The sequence below is a fragment of the Ahaetulla prasina genome, chromosome 1 (genome assembly GCF_028640845.1).
Source record: "Ahaetulla prasina isolate Xishuangbanna chromosome 1, ASM2864084v1, whole genome shotgun sequence".
Classification (NCBI taxonomy): domain Eukaryota; kingdom Metazoa; phylum Chordata; class Lepidosauria; order Squamata; family Colubridae; genus Ahaetulla; species Ahaetulla prasina.
Window position 1 is genome coordinate 272,165,850 of NC_080539.1, and position 18,035 is coordinate 272,183,884.

Here is an 18,035-nt window from a genome sequence, read left to right on the forward strand (position 1 = left end):
CCTCTCTGCCATAAAAAATGGTGTTCTTTCCTGCTAAAGTTTTCAGATTATTCTTTTGCAACTATTTTTAGAATCCCCCTGCTGCTCTCATTACACTAATGATCTCCTTTGTCGTATAGCTATTATAGTCAATAAGCAGCAAGTTTAATTTACATAAAGTACCAGATACAATGCATGATTACTTGTAAAATTCATCAACAGTAGGATGGACAATCATCTCTTAGGGATGCCACAGTAGTGGATTCCTGCATTGGGCAAGTGATTGGACTGGGTGATCTCTAGGATCATTTTCAATTTTTAACTTTTGAGTCTATAATGTAATGGCCAAACAGAGAATTTCTTGATATGTTGATATTTTAATCAATTTAAGTATTTATGCTTTAAGGAGCCCTGGTGGCCCAGTATTGCAGGCAAAATCTGCCCACAGCCTTGAGTTCGATCGTGACGGGGTTCAAGGTTGACTCAGCCTTCCATCCTTCCGAGGTTGGTAAAATGAGAACCCAAATTATTGGAGGCAATATGCAAATAAAGCTTCTACATTGTAAACCACCCATACAGTGCTGTAAAGCCTAAATGCTATTACTACTATCAATTCTTCAAGTGAAAGCACCAAAGTTCAAATTCACTGCTTATGTTTGAAAAATGTATCATGTTAACAGCATTATAGTACAAATAATTAATGTTTACTCCACCCTAATCTTTGGCTGAAATACCTAATGCCTAATATGTAATGCTTTGTTTATTCATTGTATTAGTTACAGGTTTATTCTACCCTTGTGACAAGAGAATTTAGGGTGGCATTTCTAACCATAGCAGAGCTTCTAAAGTACTGGAAAAGTTCTTTAAATTCCAGGGAGATATTCAGAAATTTATCTACTTTAAAAGTAACCCATATTGAACTGTACAGCATAGCCAAATATCAAAAGTTGATAATAGGGAATGTTTATGACATTTTTTATTATGTCACAGCATGGTTTCATAACATTTTCCAAATTTCATTTCCCTGGATTTTGGATATTTCAGTAACTCAGCCCGTTTGAGGTACCTTGGTTCAAAAATTGTTACCTTACAATCAGTGGTGGGATTCAGCCGGTTCGCACCACTTCGGGAGAACCGGTTGTTAACTTTCTGAACAGTTTGGTGAACTGGTTGTTGGAAGAAATCATTAGGGCAGAGAACCGGTTGTTAAATTACTTGAATCCCACCACTGCTTACAATGCACCATTTTGCCCAATTAAAGGCTATAGACATAACAAGTTTTAGTAGTATACAGATACTGTAATATTTTAAAAGGGAATATTTTAATTCATCCCCAGTCTCTGGTCCATGGACCAGTACCAGTCCGCAGCCCATTGGGAACTGTACCACACACCTGGTAGGTGAACATGCAAAACTTCATTTGCTCATGTGTGAAATTAGGTTGTGTGCATGAAAACAGCCCCTCTCCTCTCCTGCCCACCACCACCACCACTGAGCCAGAAAGGTTGGGGATAGCTGTGTTAATGGAAGTTAACACAGACTAATCCCAATCCAACACGTTTTTCATTCATAAGCAAACTATTTGGATTTTCTGCAATTTTTAAGTGAACTGTAAAGTGAGAGAAATCACTCATTCAGAAATGTTACATGTTTATTTACAACCTGTCTACACATAATGTAGCAGAAAAGAAGTGAGATACCAATACATGTTTTTCCATTGGCATGCACTGTGTACTCTGGATGACATCCACAGAGAGGCCCATCTTCTGCATCTTCACAACTGTGCTGGCAGCCTCCATTTCCATGATTGCAAGTCACTGGAAAGTAAAAAACCAATTAAACTTTTGAAATATTTATAAAGTATGTACCATTCTGAGCTCAGGATCGCTTCCCCTTGAATGTAACATCTTTGAGTCCTATATGGTTGTAGGTCTACGAGCTACTTTAGCAGAAAAAATATCTATCCTTCTAATTTAACATAATCCCCAAATCAACATTTATTAAATGCAAGGGCAGCAACAAAATTAAAGAATAACAGAATAAATGAGTTGGAAAGGACCTTGGAGATCTTCTAGTCCAACTCCCTGCACAATCAGGAGATCCTATACCATTCCAGACATTGGCATTCCTTCTTTTAACAATTAACAAAAAGCAATTAAATTAATCATATTTTTGTATTTATGAATTTATTTATCAAATTTATATGGCTGCCTGCTGTCCATCTCATAAGAAGTGTCCCTTATACTATACATTATACTATACATAATAAATTGTTAATTAATAGTTAATTATTATTATTGATTAATAGTTAAATAACTGTTTAATTATTTAATACTATAAATTACATTTCAAATCCATTCATTTACACTGTATAAAACTGATGAGTCAATAAAAATCAAGTTATTGTAGTAATGACTACGGAGATTCTCAGTCATCTTGATCATGGTTGTCTCAAAAGTGCTTTTTTTCAAGAGGCAACTGGACTTTCTGGTTTTTTTCTTTGAAAATGTTTTGCTTCTCATCCAAGAAGCTTCTTCAACTCCCCACTACCCAGTCAGAGCTGAAGAAGCTTCTTGGATGAGAAGCGAAACATTTTCAAAGAAAAAATCAGAAAGTTCAGTTGCCTCTTGAAAAAGCACCTTTGGGTTATTGTAGTAATATAACAGGCATATTTTTAATTTCAGAATCAAACCTGATATTTAAAGATAGCACTTTCTCTCAGTCATTAGCTTCCACTTAAACCTGCAAGGTTTAGTATGAGTAGGACACTCACTGAGTTGAGGCTTTCCCTTGCCCGTACTTTGAATGTCTGTTGATACTGCACACTTGTATAAAAGATATGGGGTTTCAATCAGGACACTATATCCATCATCTTACAGATTTTGATATCCTTCTGTGGACACCCATGCTCTCGGCTAAACTGCATGGATATTAAATAGGGCAGTGCAATTCCTGCCTGTTCAAAAATAATGCTGCTTAACTTAACTGAGTTACAGTAACTTCTGATTAATTGGTATATAGCAGTAATCGTGAAACTTTTTGGCACGAAGTGCTAAAAAGGTTGCATGAACACATCGTGTGCGCGTGCGCGCTTGTCGGGGCCGCGCTTCGGAAAATCCAAACTTCCAGGTTCTAACACGCATGGACACCTGCTGATCAGCTGGCTGGCGCACATGCACAGGCTGGTTTTTGGAACTGCCACAACCGGAGTGTGATCGCACTCCGGAAAAGCCGAACTTCCGGGTTCTGGCATGTATGCACACCCGACAATCAGCTGGCTGGCAAGCATGCGCACATCGGTTTTTGCCACTGCCATGCACACGAAGAATAGCTGATTGTCGTGCGTGTATGCGCGCCAAAAACCAGGAAGACAAACAGACAAGGCAGCATGTGCTGGGCGACATGGCTTCACATACCACAGGTTCACCATCACAGGTATATAGTATTGTAGATTCATTATTTGATTAGAAAGTCAACCAGAAGACATAATACTGAATTCAAGATTGGACACCAAGAGTGATTTTATATATCTTTGGCTACTGAATTCTATTTCAAAAGCTCTAATTGAATTCAGTTCAAATTCTACAAAGAGAGAGTAACAGAGTTGGAAGAGATTTCTTCTGCAAAGAAAGATTTGCAGTCTAACACATCTCTAATGCATGCTACCCACTCTATATTATCAATCATGCATACCATTTGCTGCTTCTGATAATCATTAAAATTATCAGTGGGCAAAACTTTAGTGAGCAGAAGTGAACAAAAACCAAGTGAACAGTGAACATCTTTTTAACCAAGAGATAATCAGATAAGGGGAAGAAAGGTGCTTAGCAATTCCTTCTGATCAGAAGGGCTGCATAAGAGTCAGGTAGGTGTAGAATGTTGCATACAAATGCAGTCTCTTTGGTTCCTGGCCAGTTCAAATCCAGGTCTGCATTCGCAGTCCACTCCTCCTTTTGGCGCTTCTTTGCAGATATGGGCACAACCATGATCCTTATTCATGCAGCTCACACCTTCTATAAAACAATCAATGTGGATGTATCAGTATTCTCTAAGGTTTTTAAATACAGGCAACAGATTCTAGATATTTATCACCAATTAAGAACTAAGTGGGTCATGAGACAAACTATCTTATATGAAGAAAGGAATAAAGCTTATATACCAAGAGCAGAAGTTTAATATGAAGAACCCCTTCAAAGTTTAACCAAATTTATAAATCTGTTATAATTTTTAAAGTGAAAATGACACAAATGGGGCCATTAATTGTGAATCGGTATTACCTTCATAATGTTTCATGGAATAGGATGAGCTGAGAGAGGTGGGTTGGAAGATACAGTAAGCAGAAGATGGTTCCTCAATATATTTCAAATATACTATACTTCAGTAAATACTTTATTTACAATATATATATTCTTGAAGAGGGCAGACAACTAACAGAACTCAAGAAGTTCAATAAACTTTTAGAGAATGCTAACATGATCACTACTGTATATGTACATATATACATACAAAAGGCATATATATGAGTGAGACTTCCCCTCTCAATAGATGTTGATGGATAGGTAATTTTATGGCCAGTCTTTAACTTGGACCAGATAAGTATATCTAAATTTAAAAGATTCATTTACTGAAAGTTTGGTCTTCTCTAAAAGTCTTGCTATTGATTCATGAACTTAAATTAGGGAGAAAGTCTCATTGAAATTCATCCTGATGCCTGCTAAACATGCAGAACCATACCCACCATATAAAGAATGTAGCAGCTTGTTCTTTCCCAGTTTAAGATATGTGTAAAACCTACCTGCAACTTCTACAAACAACATTTATCCAGGGAAAGAGTGCTACTGATTTATTGTTAGCTACAGAAGGGGGGAAATTAATTATAAATATGTAGATGCATGGAATTATCCCTTGTTCTGATTTATTTCTTATAATGGACTCAATCAAGCAAACACATATTTCTTAAAGTCTAGAGTTTTCTTTAATATCAGCATCTAATCAAAGAGACTTAAATTCACATTAGAGACTTTCTGCAATTTCTGATGACCATGCAAAGCATGTCTGTAATACTGAACAAATTTTGTAAGAAAATCTTAATAAAGATTCTCTTTGGGGATATTTTGTGTTATAAGAAAGGTGGCTATATAAATTTTAAAAAATGGTTTACCCTCTGTCTATTAAATCAAAGAATGCATATAGAGAGAGGGGGGGAGGGAGGGGGGAGGGAGGGGCAAGTTCTTATATCATGCCAATAAAGTAATAAATATTCAATGTGGAATCATTTTTATAATCCGAGGGGTGGGGTTAGATTTCGCCATAAACTTACAATTAGGAAAACAATTACCTTGTGATGGATCAGCCTTTTAAAAAAATATTTTACGATGCAAAAAATTATCTCCGTTTAATATAAGAAGGAGAAGCAAGTCTCCCAGATCAAACATTAACAAAAAAGAAAGAGATTTTATAAATTATGGAAATGAAGAATTTCCAATATATTTTCCCTTTAACATAAACCTTCAGCGCATGGGGGTGGGGGGGTGGGGGACAGACATCTTATAAATCCACAGGGCATTCAAAAAGGTGCTGACATATGTGGGACTAATTTACAGACTACCTAATAATGATGCATAATTCATTATGTGCATCAGGAGCTCCTCATTCCAGCTTAAAAACAGTAATTAAAACAATGTATAATGCATTCCAAATCAAGCTGTCCTATAATTTATGAATTAAGTTTTGTTTGCTATTACTTTCCTTATCCCAAGGAAAAAGTATGACTAACGTCATGCCCTTAGAAAATTCTGCAGCAATTTAAGAAGCCATGTTTTCATTCCAACATACTTCTTCTAAAGTGGCTTTGACTAACAAAGGGATAGCTGCTATATTGCTTTGATTATTCTGCTCTACTGGTTCCTTGATTCCTTTCCCACAGTGAGAAAACTAGGAATACAATGATGTCTTCACTCCATCAGAAACACAAAAGACACAAAAATCCATATTAAACCTGCAAATCACTATTATGTTGTCAGTCCAGTCCTTTTCTATTACAAAGGATCACAAATTAGTCTTATTAACTCTTCTGTTGTTTGGCATTTGAAAGGTTCAACATGCCAGTCAGTTATCTAAAAGACACATAAAAAGCATTAAGAAAATTAACAGCTTAGCTTCTGCTAATAGTGTGATTTCTTTGTTCATATTCAGAAATCATTATACTGTATAAGCTTTGGCAAAGTAGTTGCTCCTGTCTTACTGAAGGCAGAAATTTTTCAAATAGGGAATTCTGATTTACTCAGTTCTGCATAAAGAGAAAATGTTTAAATTATTCCCCTGAAAGTTGTAGTGCAAAAGAAATAGCCACATGCTGAAATACTGCTTTTTACTAATCACAAGTATATTATCACCATTAAATCCCTTTTGATTGAAAGAGTTTGTAAAATTAAGAATTAAAGTTTTTCATATCAATTAAATAACATTATAGAAACAAAGAAGAACAATTAATCCTATTTCAATAAAGAGCTTAAATTTTGACATTCAAAAGATACCACCTTTATAGTGATAACTTTTTCATGAGGAGTAAATAATGCAACTATTAATAAAGTTTATTTTCTTTCACAATCTTGGGCTTCTGTAAAATGAATGAAAATCCTGTAAACTGGTACATAGTAAGCAGTGATTTTGATTTTGCAACTCATCATCATCATCAATATCAAACACATATTTATAGTTGCTCCATATCACTAGTAGGTTTTATCAACACAAGCTAATTTTATGTGCTTTGAAGAGTCTTCTCCAAAAACTTAACAGTGTAGAAAATGATCTAGAAAGGAGTTCTAAAGTATTCTGATCAAATATCAATCAAGCTCAATAAATAAAATGACATTCATAGTGACCCCATAATAATATAAAAGGAAATGTGAGTTTTATGTCTTTTTAAATTAAAATTACATTTGAGAAGGTTTCACTATAATCTCCTAGTCAGTATCTTCAGTCTCTAAAGGGAAATGGCTAAAATTAACTCTTCAAACATTCTTTAAAAGACCAACTATCTGAATACTTGAAATGGGGTACAGTCTACTCAGACTAAAAAGATCACAATTCTTTTCTATAAACATGGTTAATAGTACGTGATTATTTAAGCAAACTGTGACACAGCACAAAATGGGCCAAGCAAGTTTTTGCTTTTTTTTAATCCTAGTGTTTTGGGAATGCTCATTGAGGACAAGTTTCAAGGCTCCATCACCAAGTAGAAGTTCTCTGAATTCCTGCTTTGAGCATGTAAACCACAATTGCTCTAACTAGCCTTTCAAAGGAGCATGAGAAAAAGAAGACAAGAGTGCCTTCACACAGAGGAAAGAAGCAGAAGGTATAAATGAGAAATGACTACCAATTCTGCACCCTTTTCCCCACTATTTCAGAGACTGTTGCCTGATTTTAATGGCATCCATTCCCAAGATGTAATAAAAATGAATTCCTAGCCATGCATGCCCAAGTCACTGAGAAGTTATTGTCTAACGCATATCTGTCAGTACAGAATCCACATAATGTAATAGTTTAAAAACAGGCAAGAGACAGGCTATAATTTTTCCTTTTATCATTAGCATATCATATAACATCTTTAGAAACTCCACATACTGTATATGATCATTCCATATTACAATATGATTCAAGAAAATTGATTCTGAATGGTGGGGAAAAGGAAGGGCCTCATGCAGGGGTGAAATCCAACAGGTTCTGACAGGTTCTGGAGAACCGATAGCAGAAATTTTGAAAAGTTTGGAGAACTGGCAGCAGAAATTTTGAGTAGTTTGGAGAACTGGCAAGTACCACCTCTGGCTGGCCCCAGAGTGGGGTGGGAATGGAGATTTTACAATATTCTTCCCCCAGGAGTGGGGAGGGAATGGGGATTTTGCAGTATCCTTCCCTGCCACACCCACCAAGCCATGTCCACCAAGCCAGACCACGCCCAAAGCATGCCCACAGAACTGGTAGTTAAAAATGTGGATTTCACCACTGGCCTCATGCATCTTTTTGTAAAAATGAAAAGGGTTATACCTTCTGAACGGTGAATGCAGGTGTGCTGATTATCACTGAGGAAGAATCCTTCATTGCAACGACATTCATAGCTACCCACTGTATTGATACATGCATGTTGACAGCCTCCATTATTGACCAAGCATTCATCCATATCTGAAATACACATGGTACCAGTTTTGAACCAACTCCATGTAAGCTTGTAAGCCACCCAAAGTTGCTTTGAAGCGAGAAGAATGGTAAATAAATAAATAAATAAATAAATAAATAAATAAATAAATAAGTCAGTCAGTCTATACCAGCTGTACACAGAAAGCTATGGCCTATTGCTCTCTTCAGTATGCAGCCTCAAATACATTTTGTTTGGCTAAAGTAGGAGAACAACAAATACCCACTTCATTCTTTGATGTGGAATGGAAGTGGGATTTGGGTGGTGGGGACAGGTAGACCAAATCTGCCTTTTCTAAATCATGGTTAAGATTAAATAAGGGTCATCTGGTTTTGATTAACAAATTGTGATTAGCATACAGTGTAAATTTCTGCTATTTTCATAAATACATGGAATAACAAAAATGCTATTTTGCTGAATTAGCATTTCACTGTGTCTAGGCCAGCGGTGTCAAACTTGATTTCATTGAGGGCTGCATTGAGGGCTGCATCAGGGTTGTGTTTGACTTTGGGGTGCCCGGGTAGGAGTGGCCAGCTCGACTTCACTCGTGTTCAGGGGTGCCTCAGGTGGCCTGAGGACTCTGCCAGCGAAAATAGGTTCCCAAATTCCGTTTTCAGTTGCAATGACAGAGGGCCTCCTGCAATCCTCTGCCAGCAAAAATGGAGCTTGGGAGGGGCGCACGCAGACTTCCCGAGCTCTGTTTTCACTGGCAGAGGCACTGCGGGCCGATCCTTTGCTGTTTCCAGATCTAAGCACCCCGTGGGCCACATCTGGCCCCTGGCCCTTGAGTTTGACACCCCTGGTCTAGGCACATAATAAATATGTCAGTACGTAACAACTTTTTGGGGCACATCCTTACCAAGACAATTATGACCATCCTGAGCCAACATGAAGCCATCATAACATATACAGCGATAATTGCCTGGAATGTTGAAACATTCATGGACACAACCTCCATTGAACTCATTATCACATTCATCAATATCTGGAGAATAAAGCAAACGTCAGCATGATAGATGCCTACTTGTTTGTTATAGATAAGTTGTGACAGGATTAAATTGTCTATATGTAACTAATAAATGCTCTTAAAACATTTCAACTTTGCAAATAGTGTATTTTTTTCAAAAATAAAATTATCTAAAACTTCTCATGTCCAGTACTGCTTCCATTTTGTTTGTTTGTTCAGTGTATATAACTGCCCATCTTACATATGTGATTCCTGGCAGCTCATGGAGTTAAACAAATACATACAAAATACAAAAAGTAACAAAAAGTATGACTACAAAAATCCATTAAAACAATAAAATCTATTAAAAACCGTAAAAACCATAATCCGCAGGAGAATGCAATCCATTTTATTAACAGAATAACCATTTGGTAGGCTCCATACCACCGCTGCCAGACCTTGAGGTAAGTTGGCAAAGCCACATCTTAACTTCCTTCCAGAAGACCAGTAAGGTCAGGGCTTATCTGATCTCAAGGGGGACAATGGTTCCAAAGGTTACGTGCCATGTCAGAAGAGGGTTTCCTCTTGGGCCTTGTCATATATCATTCCTTACAGAATAGGACCTATAACTTGCCTGTTGTGCTGGACCTTAGGGAACAGGTAGGTGTAACCTGGGAGAGAAAGTCCTTCGAACAACCCAGCCCCATGCCATGTAGGGCTTTGAATTAAACCTGGAAGCAAATTGGTATCCAATGCAGCTTGTATAGCAGTGGTGTAATATGTGCTGATCTAGGAACAAGCATTTTGCACCAGCTGAAGCTCCTGAATGCTCTTCAATGGCAGCCCCATGTACAGCCCGTTTCAACAATCCATGTGGGACATGATCAGGGCATGAGTAACTGAATGTAGAGCCTGCTGATCCAGTAATAGGGGCAACTGGTCCACAACCCAAGGAATCTGGAGGATCTCTTTTCAAAAACTGCTCAACAACATCTCAGAATGATATGATCTAGAGCAGGGGTGTCAAACTCAAGGCCCGAGGGCCAGATCCGTCCCACAGGGTGCTTGGAACTGGCCCATGGGGCTGCCCTAGAACAGTGAAGGACTGGTCTCTGCCAGTGAAAATGGAGCTCAGGAAGGCTCCCGAGCTCTGTTTTTGCTGGCAGCAGGTTGCAGGAAGCCATCGCAGCCGAAACGGAGCTCAGGAGCCCGTTTTCACTGGCAGAGCACTCGGGCCCCCGACACGAGTGACATCCAGCTGGCCACACCCACCCTGGCCATGCCTACCCTGGCCCCGCAAGGTCAAACACAACCCTGATGTGGCCCTCAATGAAATCGAGTTTGACACCCCTGATCTAGAGGTTCAGCATAATGCAAGAATAAAGGAAAATTTATGAATATCAGTTGCTTCTTTGGAGTTAAATGACAGTGGCTAGTATGACTGGTTAGTATTACCAGGTTAAAGACAGCCCCTCCCAATAATCTCACCCAATAGTTTCATGAGGATGTTGAAGAATAAGGGAGGGAGGGAGAGAGACAGAATTCTACATAACATTCTACATGCCAAACAAGTATCTCCCAGAACAAACTTTTTGGCACAGACAAAACCCCAAGGTAGAAACCCCATGGTTCCACCATGTGGCCCACTATAGAATACTATGATCAATTGTAGCAAAAATAGGAGAAATAGAAAGTTTTAGTTTCTATATAGGTCATTCACCATGATGTTCAAAGCAGTCTCAAAGCTCTACTTTGGTCTTAAGCCTAACTGAAACAGAGCTATTTGATCCATGAACATAAAATGCAGGGGTGAAATGCTACCGGATCGGCCGAGTAGGTAGCGGAGATTGGGGCTGATTCGGAGAACCGGTAGCAATCTCTAGCTGGCCACGCCCCCCAACCAATCTGCGGCCTGCAGCCATGAGTGAAGGCAGGCAAGCAGAAGGCCATGTGGAAGGCAGAAACCGAAGAAAGCATGGCAGGGCTGCAGGGAGAGGATCTATAAGGTAAGCCAATGCTGGCAGTGGGAGGGGGGGAGGGAGACCCACTGTGCTCAGCCTCGGTGGGGGACCTGCAAGGCTCACTTGACTTTTGGGCTTGGCGTGCTCGGCTTTTGGGCTTGGCTTCTGTGGAGCCTTTGGCTGACTGCTGCCCACCTGCTGTCCCCCCCCCACCCGCATCCAGCCCATGATGGAAAACGCACCGCTTCTGGGCCAGGCCACCCACCTTCAGGTCCCTGAAGGGCAGGGTGTGCTCTGCCACTGCCACCACCATTTGCACCGTGGCCGCACAGAAAAACTCCACAGTGCAGCGCAGTTCTGGGATGGCAGGGGAGCCCAGGCAAGCTCTGCCGCTGCTGCTGCTGCCGGGAGCATCCACATGGGAAAATTCCCCGGCGCAGCGTAGTTCTGGGATTGGGGGGGAGCCCAGGCAAGCTCTGCTGCTACCGCCGCTGCCATTGTTGCTGCTGCCAGGAGCGTCCTGGCAGGAAAACTCCCCGGGAAGGGCTCTGTTTAGACCAGGGTGTGTGTGTGTGTGTGTGTGTGTGTGTGTGTGTGTGTGTGTTTGTGTGTGTGAGAGAGAGTGAGAGACAGACAGAAAGAGAAGGGAAGAGGAAGGGAGAGAGAGAAAGAGAAAGAAAGAGGAAGGGAGAGAGAGAGACAAGACAGAGAGAGAGAGAGAGAAAGAGAAAGAAAGAGGAAGGGAGAGAGAGAGACAAGACAGAGAGAGAGAGAGAGAGAGAGAAAGAAAGAAAGGAAGGAAGGAAGGAAGGAAGGAAGGAAGGAAGGAAGGAAGGAAGGAAGGAAGGAAGGAAGGAAGGAAGGAAGGAAGAAAGAAAGAAAGAAAGAAAGCTTATGACCACAATTGTGGCCCAAATTTTGGTTGCTAAGCAAGTTTCACCACATTTTATAAGTTGGCCACACCTACCCTGTCACATGACCACCAAGCCACGCTCACCAGGCCACGCCCACAGGACCGGTAGCAAAAGGAATTAGATTTCACCCCTGATAAAATGGTGAGATAATCACCTTCTCAATAGAAATAAAGTTCTTCAGATTGGCCTAAAGTTGCAAAGCTGACCTAAGTTGAGAGTTTCTCTGGTGTCTAAAGGGGATTTCATCATACAGTCGAAAATGCAATGTATGTATCCATATTAGTAGTCAGTTGCCCCTGGTTCGGACCAGTTCTTGTGAACTAGTAGTAAAAGTGGGGGTAGGCTCCACCCACCGACCCCGACATCATCAGGAAGCTTCTGCGCGCATGATTCCGTTGTAAACCACACACCATAAAAGTTGACTTTGTATATAATATACAAATGGATGAAGACTATTGCTTAACACAGTGTAAGCCGCCCTGAGTCTTCGGAGAAGGGCGGGATATAAATTCAAATTAAAAAAAAAAAACCAGTAGTAAAGGTAAGTAGAACCCACCCAATCCATATGTATCAATAGGTATGTAACATGAAGATTCTGGAGCTTGAAAACCTTTTTCTTAATATTTATCCTGGATGCTGCAATTAGAATGGAGTTGGATCTGTAATGCCGGCATTACATTATCTGTAATGCAGGCATTACAGCTCTTTGCCTATGTCCTCTTCATCTTTGCTTATTATGTCCCCTGGGTCATCTTCCCTTCTTCAATCAATGTGCCTTGCCCTCCCACCCAATCTTAAACAATCCACTTATCAGCTGACCAGCAGTTTGCAGGGAAACATCTTTAGCATCTTTGAATCAGCTGAAAACAGCTGTTTTTTCTCTCACGCACAAAAAAACTACAGGAGCTCCATAAATATTCTTCATTTTAATTTTCACTGGTGTTTCAAATACCGTTTATGATGTTGGTGGGTGGGAAGTTAAGCGTCATTCTGAGCAAGATTATGTTTACTATTGATTTAACATGTTTATGACTAATGATTTATCCATCTGTATTATGTGTTAACATAATCATTTTGGAGTGTTCAACTAATCATTGTTAAAATAATGATTTAGCACAATATGATTCTGTATGTGCATACATATATTGCAAAGAGTGTACAGGTAGTCCTTGACTTACAACTGTTCATTTAGTGACCGTTTGAAGTTACAACACTGAAAAAAGTGACTTATGACCATTTTTCACACTTATGACCATTGCAGCATCCCCATAGTCACATGATCAAAATTCAGATGCTTGGCAACTAGTTCATATTTATGACGGTTGCAGTGTCCTGGAGTCATGTGATCACTTTCTGACAAACAAGGTCAAAACTGTCTCACTTAACTAAAATTTTGAGCAAAATTGTGGTCATAAGTTAAAGACTACCTGTCTGTCTATCGTGTTGACCAACTGGAAAGTTTTCATGCAAAGAAATACATCTTTTTTAAAAAACTTTTTTAAAAAATGTTTTCTGATTTGAACATGGAATAGGATTTTAAACATTTTGCAATCTAGAAAAATAACTATATGGCTTGAAAAGTGGAAAACTCAACAGCCTGTTCCAATCTACTGGGGAAAGAACCTGAAATGCACTCACTTATAAAATACAATCAAGAAACTGTTATAAACCAGGTTTTATGAAAGTCTGATAGATAAAAATTTAAATTAGGTCACAAAAATTGATTGCCACAATATACTTAAATAACACCATTTTACAAATACCTGCATTTTGTCACTATTATTCAACTAGATATTTGGAGCAATCATATTCAGTCAAAACCAGCATTATGGTTTTAGCACTCACCTTCACATGTTTTTCCTTCTCCACTGTATCCTGGCTTACATGTGCACTTATACAATTTCAAAGTATTCTGACAAATTGCATCTGGGTGGCAATCATCAATTCCTTGTGCACATTCATCCACATCTGTGCGAAGAGAAATGAGAGTGACAATTAAAATTTATAGCAGTAGCTTCGTATATGCAGACCACAACATTTGATCAAAAGCAATAGTTAACAGTATGACTTCTACAGGCACCTTGGCACCTATATTCATCACCCCAAATGGCATCTATAAAAATAAAAAGTTAAACAACAATTAGTTTTTATGGGTGAAAATGGGTGAAACCTTGTTGGTCTGATGTCTTGATTCTTCATGGGGCGGATTCAAAATGATAACTGGGGCAATATGTCTTGAGACTTTTCATCCTTGATCATCCAAAGAAGTGGATAGAATAGTTTTTGATATTGTTCTATTAATCATGGGCTTGATCCATGCCCTCCCCAGCGCCTTTGTGAGACTTCCCCAGTACCTTGGTGAGACTGAAAAGGCATAATTGAATTTGAAAGGTGACCAATGCATGTGCTTAAGTCTAGGTAGTATGCAAATTGTAGTCCTATCTACAAGAGGAAGATAGAATAATTAATCAATGGAATGACTTGCCTCCAAAAATTCTGGTTGCTCCAACACTGGAGTTTTTTAAGAGACTGGACAACCACTTGTTTGAAATAGTATAGGGTTTCCTGCTTGAGCAGGGGGTTGGACTAGAAGACCTCCAAGGTCCCTTCCAACTTTGTTATTCTGTTCTGATCTTGTAATAACTCACATTATTATCTCCACCCACCTGAACTGTAATAAATTCTACAACTAGCCAAAACAGTAGTTGGTGGAGAATGCAGCATACCACTATGAATATTTATATCGATATGATAGGCCCTACATTAGCTACAAAGTGCATTCAAACCTAATATGGACCATTTTCTGTCTAAATTTATTTATTGACTTGAAGATACGGGTAGGTACTTGATGCAGGCTCCATACTGCCTATCTTCAAGCCAATACATAAATATAGTTTAATGAAATAACATCCAGCAATCCATAATATATATATATTTATTTATTTAGTCTATGTCATCAATCTTACCAAGGCAATTCTAGGCAGCTTACACTAACTCAAAAATACTGTATAAAACATTAAAGTAATAAATAAAGAACTGCCTGTGGGACCGAGTTCTGTACCAGCTAAAGCTTCTGGATACTGCTACTGAAGAGTAGTCCCAGATTACTGAAGAGTAGTCCCAGCTAGTAGGTGTTGCAATAGCCCAACTGTGAGATGACCAGGGCTTGAGTGACTAAGCTCTCCCAATCCAGGAAAGGACACAACTGGCACACCACATGAAGTTGCACAAAGGTTCTCCTAGGCATACTTGCCACCTGCTCATTGAGCAGGAGTTGCGAGTTTAGAAGAATCCCCAAGTTGCATATCAGGTCCAACTGGGATAGTGCAATCCCATCCAGAACTAAAGAGGTTAAAGTCCCAGAACCCAAGCTCCATGCACCCAAAGTCACTAAGTCTTATCAGGATTCAGCCAAAGTCTGTTGTCTCCTATTCAGATCCCCACAACCTCCAGGCACTACGAGAGGGCAGCGATAGCATCACTTGGGTCATCAAAGATGGAGATATAAATCTGATCATGGATGATCCCACCCAGAGGTTTCATGTTGATGTTAAAAAGGAATGGAGAAACTACCAAGCCCTACAGCACTCCATAAAGGAGAGCTGTGAACTGGAGCTCCCACTCCCTATCAACCCCAATGCGGACTAACCTTAGAGAAAGGAGCCAAATCAACACAAAACTGCACCGCCTAGTCCCAAACTCTGCCTCCGGCACTAAAGAATACTATGGTCAATGCTACTGATGGCCACCCAGAGGTCAAGAAGAACAAGGATGGATGCACTACACCATCCCGTTTTCGCCAAGATCATCAACATGTGCGACCAATGCTGTTTCTGGCACATAACTGGGCCTGAATGGATTATGTAGGGTCCACATAATCCATTTCATCCTGGACCCTCTGAAGCTACCACACAATCACTTTCTCTACCATCTTCCCTAAAAAGTGGGAGACTGGATGGGAGTTGTCCAGGCAAGTGGTATCAAGACATGGATTTTTAAGGAGGGGCAATCAATACTTCCTTGAAGGGCCTTGGAAACATCCCCTCCTGCAGTGAAGACTTTATCACTTCCTGAATTCACCTGCCTGTCACTGTGTTGGAGGATTTCACTAGCCAGGAAGGACAGGGATCTAACTGACAGGTGATTGCACTGACAGCATCAAGGACCCTGTCCAGTTCATCAGGTCCAAAAGGCTCAAACTGTTCTCAGATAATCAGATAAGACCTTTCCCACAGGCATCTCTAATGCACCTGTGCCGTGCATGGGTTTCTAACTGGGAATAAACCCAAGTGACTTTATCAGATGTTCCACAAATTCTTTTGCATAGTCCTGAAGATGATCACACAAGCACTCCTGTCTCAGGAGGGAATGGGTGATCCTAAAAAGGGCCACTGAGTGACACTTTGTGGACACAATAAGGATGGAGAAATAATGGTGTTTCACCACTCCTACCGCTACAAGGTACGTCTTAATAGCAGCTCTAAGTCGTGTCCAGTTGAATTCATCCCTTGTTTTCCTCCAGCGGCACTCTAGGCATCTCTTATCCCTTTTCAAAGCCGACAGCTCCTCCGTGAACCATGGGGAGTGTTGGGAACAATGGGTCAAGAAAGGCCACACAGGCACCATCCTGTCCAAAGCCTCGGCTGGCCTTTCATTCCAGGATTTAACGAAAGCTTTGGCAGGACAGTGCAGCAAGGACCTCGAGATATCCCCTAGTTCCCCTTATAATATACAATTCTGGAAAAGAAGGAATATGAATATGAAATTAAAAAATAAAAATTGGAAATCTAAAAGTGGGGTCCTTCTTTTTATGGACTTCAAACCCCCCAAAGTTGGCAATTTTTCTTCCTTTTGGACAGATAGTTAACAGCTAAAGTGTAGACTTTGCAAAGGCTTTTCCACTTTCACCCACTAAGAATCCTGAAAACTTCCCCTAAACTGAAATTCTTACCTTGCTTATATTTGGAATGCACTCTTCAATGTGCTTGGTTTGACCCTCAAATGAAACAACTTTTGTAGACTGATGATGGACAGATGAATGTGGTATTAATACGGTATATAGTAATTAATGTTTATTAACTGTATGCAATGGTGCATTTTAACTAAAAATATTTTAGTATCTTTTTGAATAAACAGTATGTTACAATGAAGGCAAAGAGCAAGAGTCAAGACTCACTGGTGAATAAAAAAATCAGGATGGCAATTGTGACACGCACAAATGGAAGGGAATTTGACTGCATGGTTATGATTACCATCTTGAGTTTTTTAATCCACCTCATTCCTGCCACCCCAGGAACTCTGTGGCAAAACTAAGTGGACTTGTCATTATGGCATCACAATTAAGTAATGCTATGCTGTAAGCATCAGTTCCTATCACTGACAGTGCAAAAAAGTATTGTGACATCACACCACATGTTCTGTCACTTTATATTTCCATCACAGCATTACACACATGTAAGCCAAGTTTATCTTGCAAAACATGTTTTGAAACCTGCCCATCAGCTCTCCTCAGAAGGGGGTGATCAAATATCCTTTCAATATCCAGATCTATTCAGATCTGTCAATTGATTTCTTTTTTCACTTGCTATTTCATTTACCTGTATTCAACTGATTTTTTTTCCTTTCTCTCTTTCACCTCATATTCCACTGAATAGTAGATTTTTCATTAGCATTGTATAATTTTGTTTCTGCAAGAAAAGTCTGTAGGAATGGTTCTGATCAGTGATGGGAAAAATATCCACTCCTTTCCACACTTATGTCACAATGATGAATCATAGTCTGTGATATCATTATGCTTTTTGCATTTGAAGCATAAAAATTCAGGCAAGTACGTAAGGGATGGAATTTATATTGTCCTACACTATTGCAAGTTCCATCACTTGTCTTAGAAGCCTATAATATGTCACAAGGATTCAAGCTCAACTTGAAAAAGGCATCAATGTTCTTTGCTCTCACTTCAAAAAAAATCTAGACATGTGTATAAAATGTGGCTTGACAATTGTTCTATATATTTGACAATATTTTCTTATCAAATATATCTA

General features: G+C 39.5%; 1 protein-coding gene across 8 annotated transcripts in view; it reads right to left on the reverse strand.

Annotated features, from left to right (window-relative positions):
* Positions 1-18,035, reverse strand: part of SCUBE2 (signal peptide, CUB domain and EGF like domain containing 2) — a 63,943-nt gene that overhangs the window by 44,343 nt on the left and 1,565 nt on the right. For 4 of the 8 annotated variants that reach the window (XM_058159509.1, XM_058159473.1, XM_058159483.1 and 1 more), the window contains exons 2-6: positions 13,840-13,962; positions 9,033-9,158; positions 8,026-8,160; positions 3,867-3,992; positions 1,680-1,796 (exon numbers count right to left, since the gene is read on the reverse strand). In XM_058159509.1, the coding sequence (XP_058015492.1) occupies positions 1,680-1,796; positions 3,867-3,992; positions 8,026-8,160; positions 9,033-9,158; positions 13,840-13,962 (627 nt within the window). The remainder of the gene's footprint in view (positions 1-1,679; positions 1,797-3,866; positions 3,993-8,025; positions 8,161-9,032; positions 9,159-13,839; positions 13,963-18,035) is intronic. The other 4 variants (XM_058159517.1, XM_058159526.1, XM_058159491.1 and 1 more) reach the window with 3 other exon arrangements.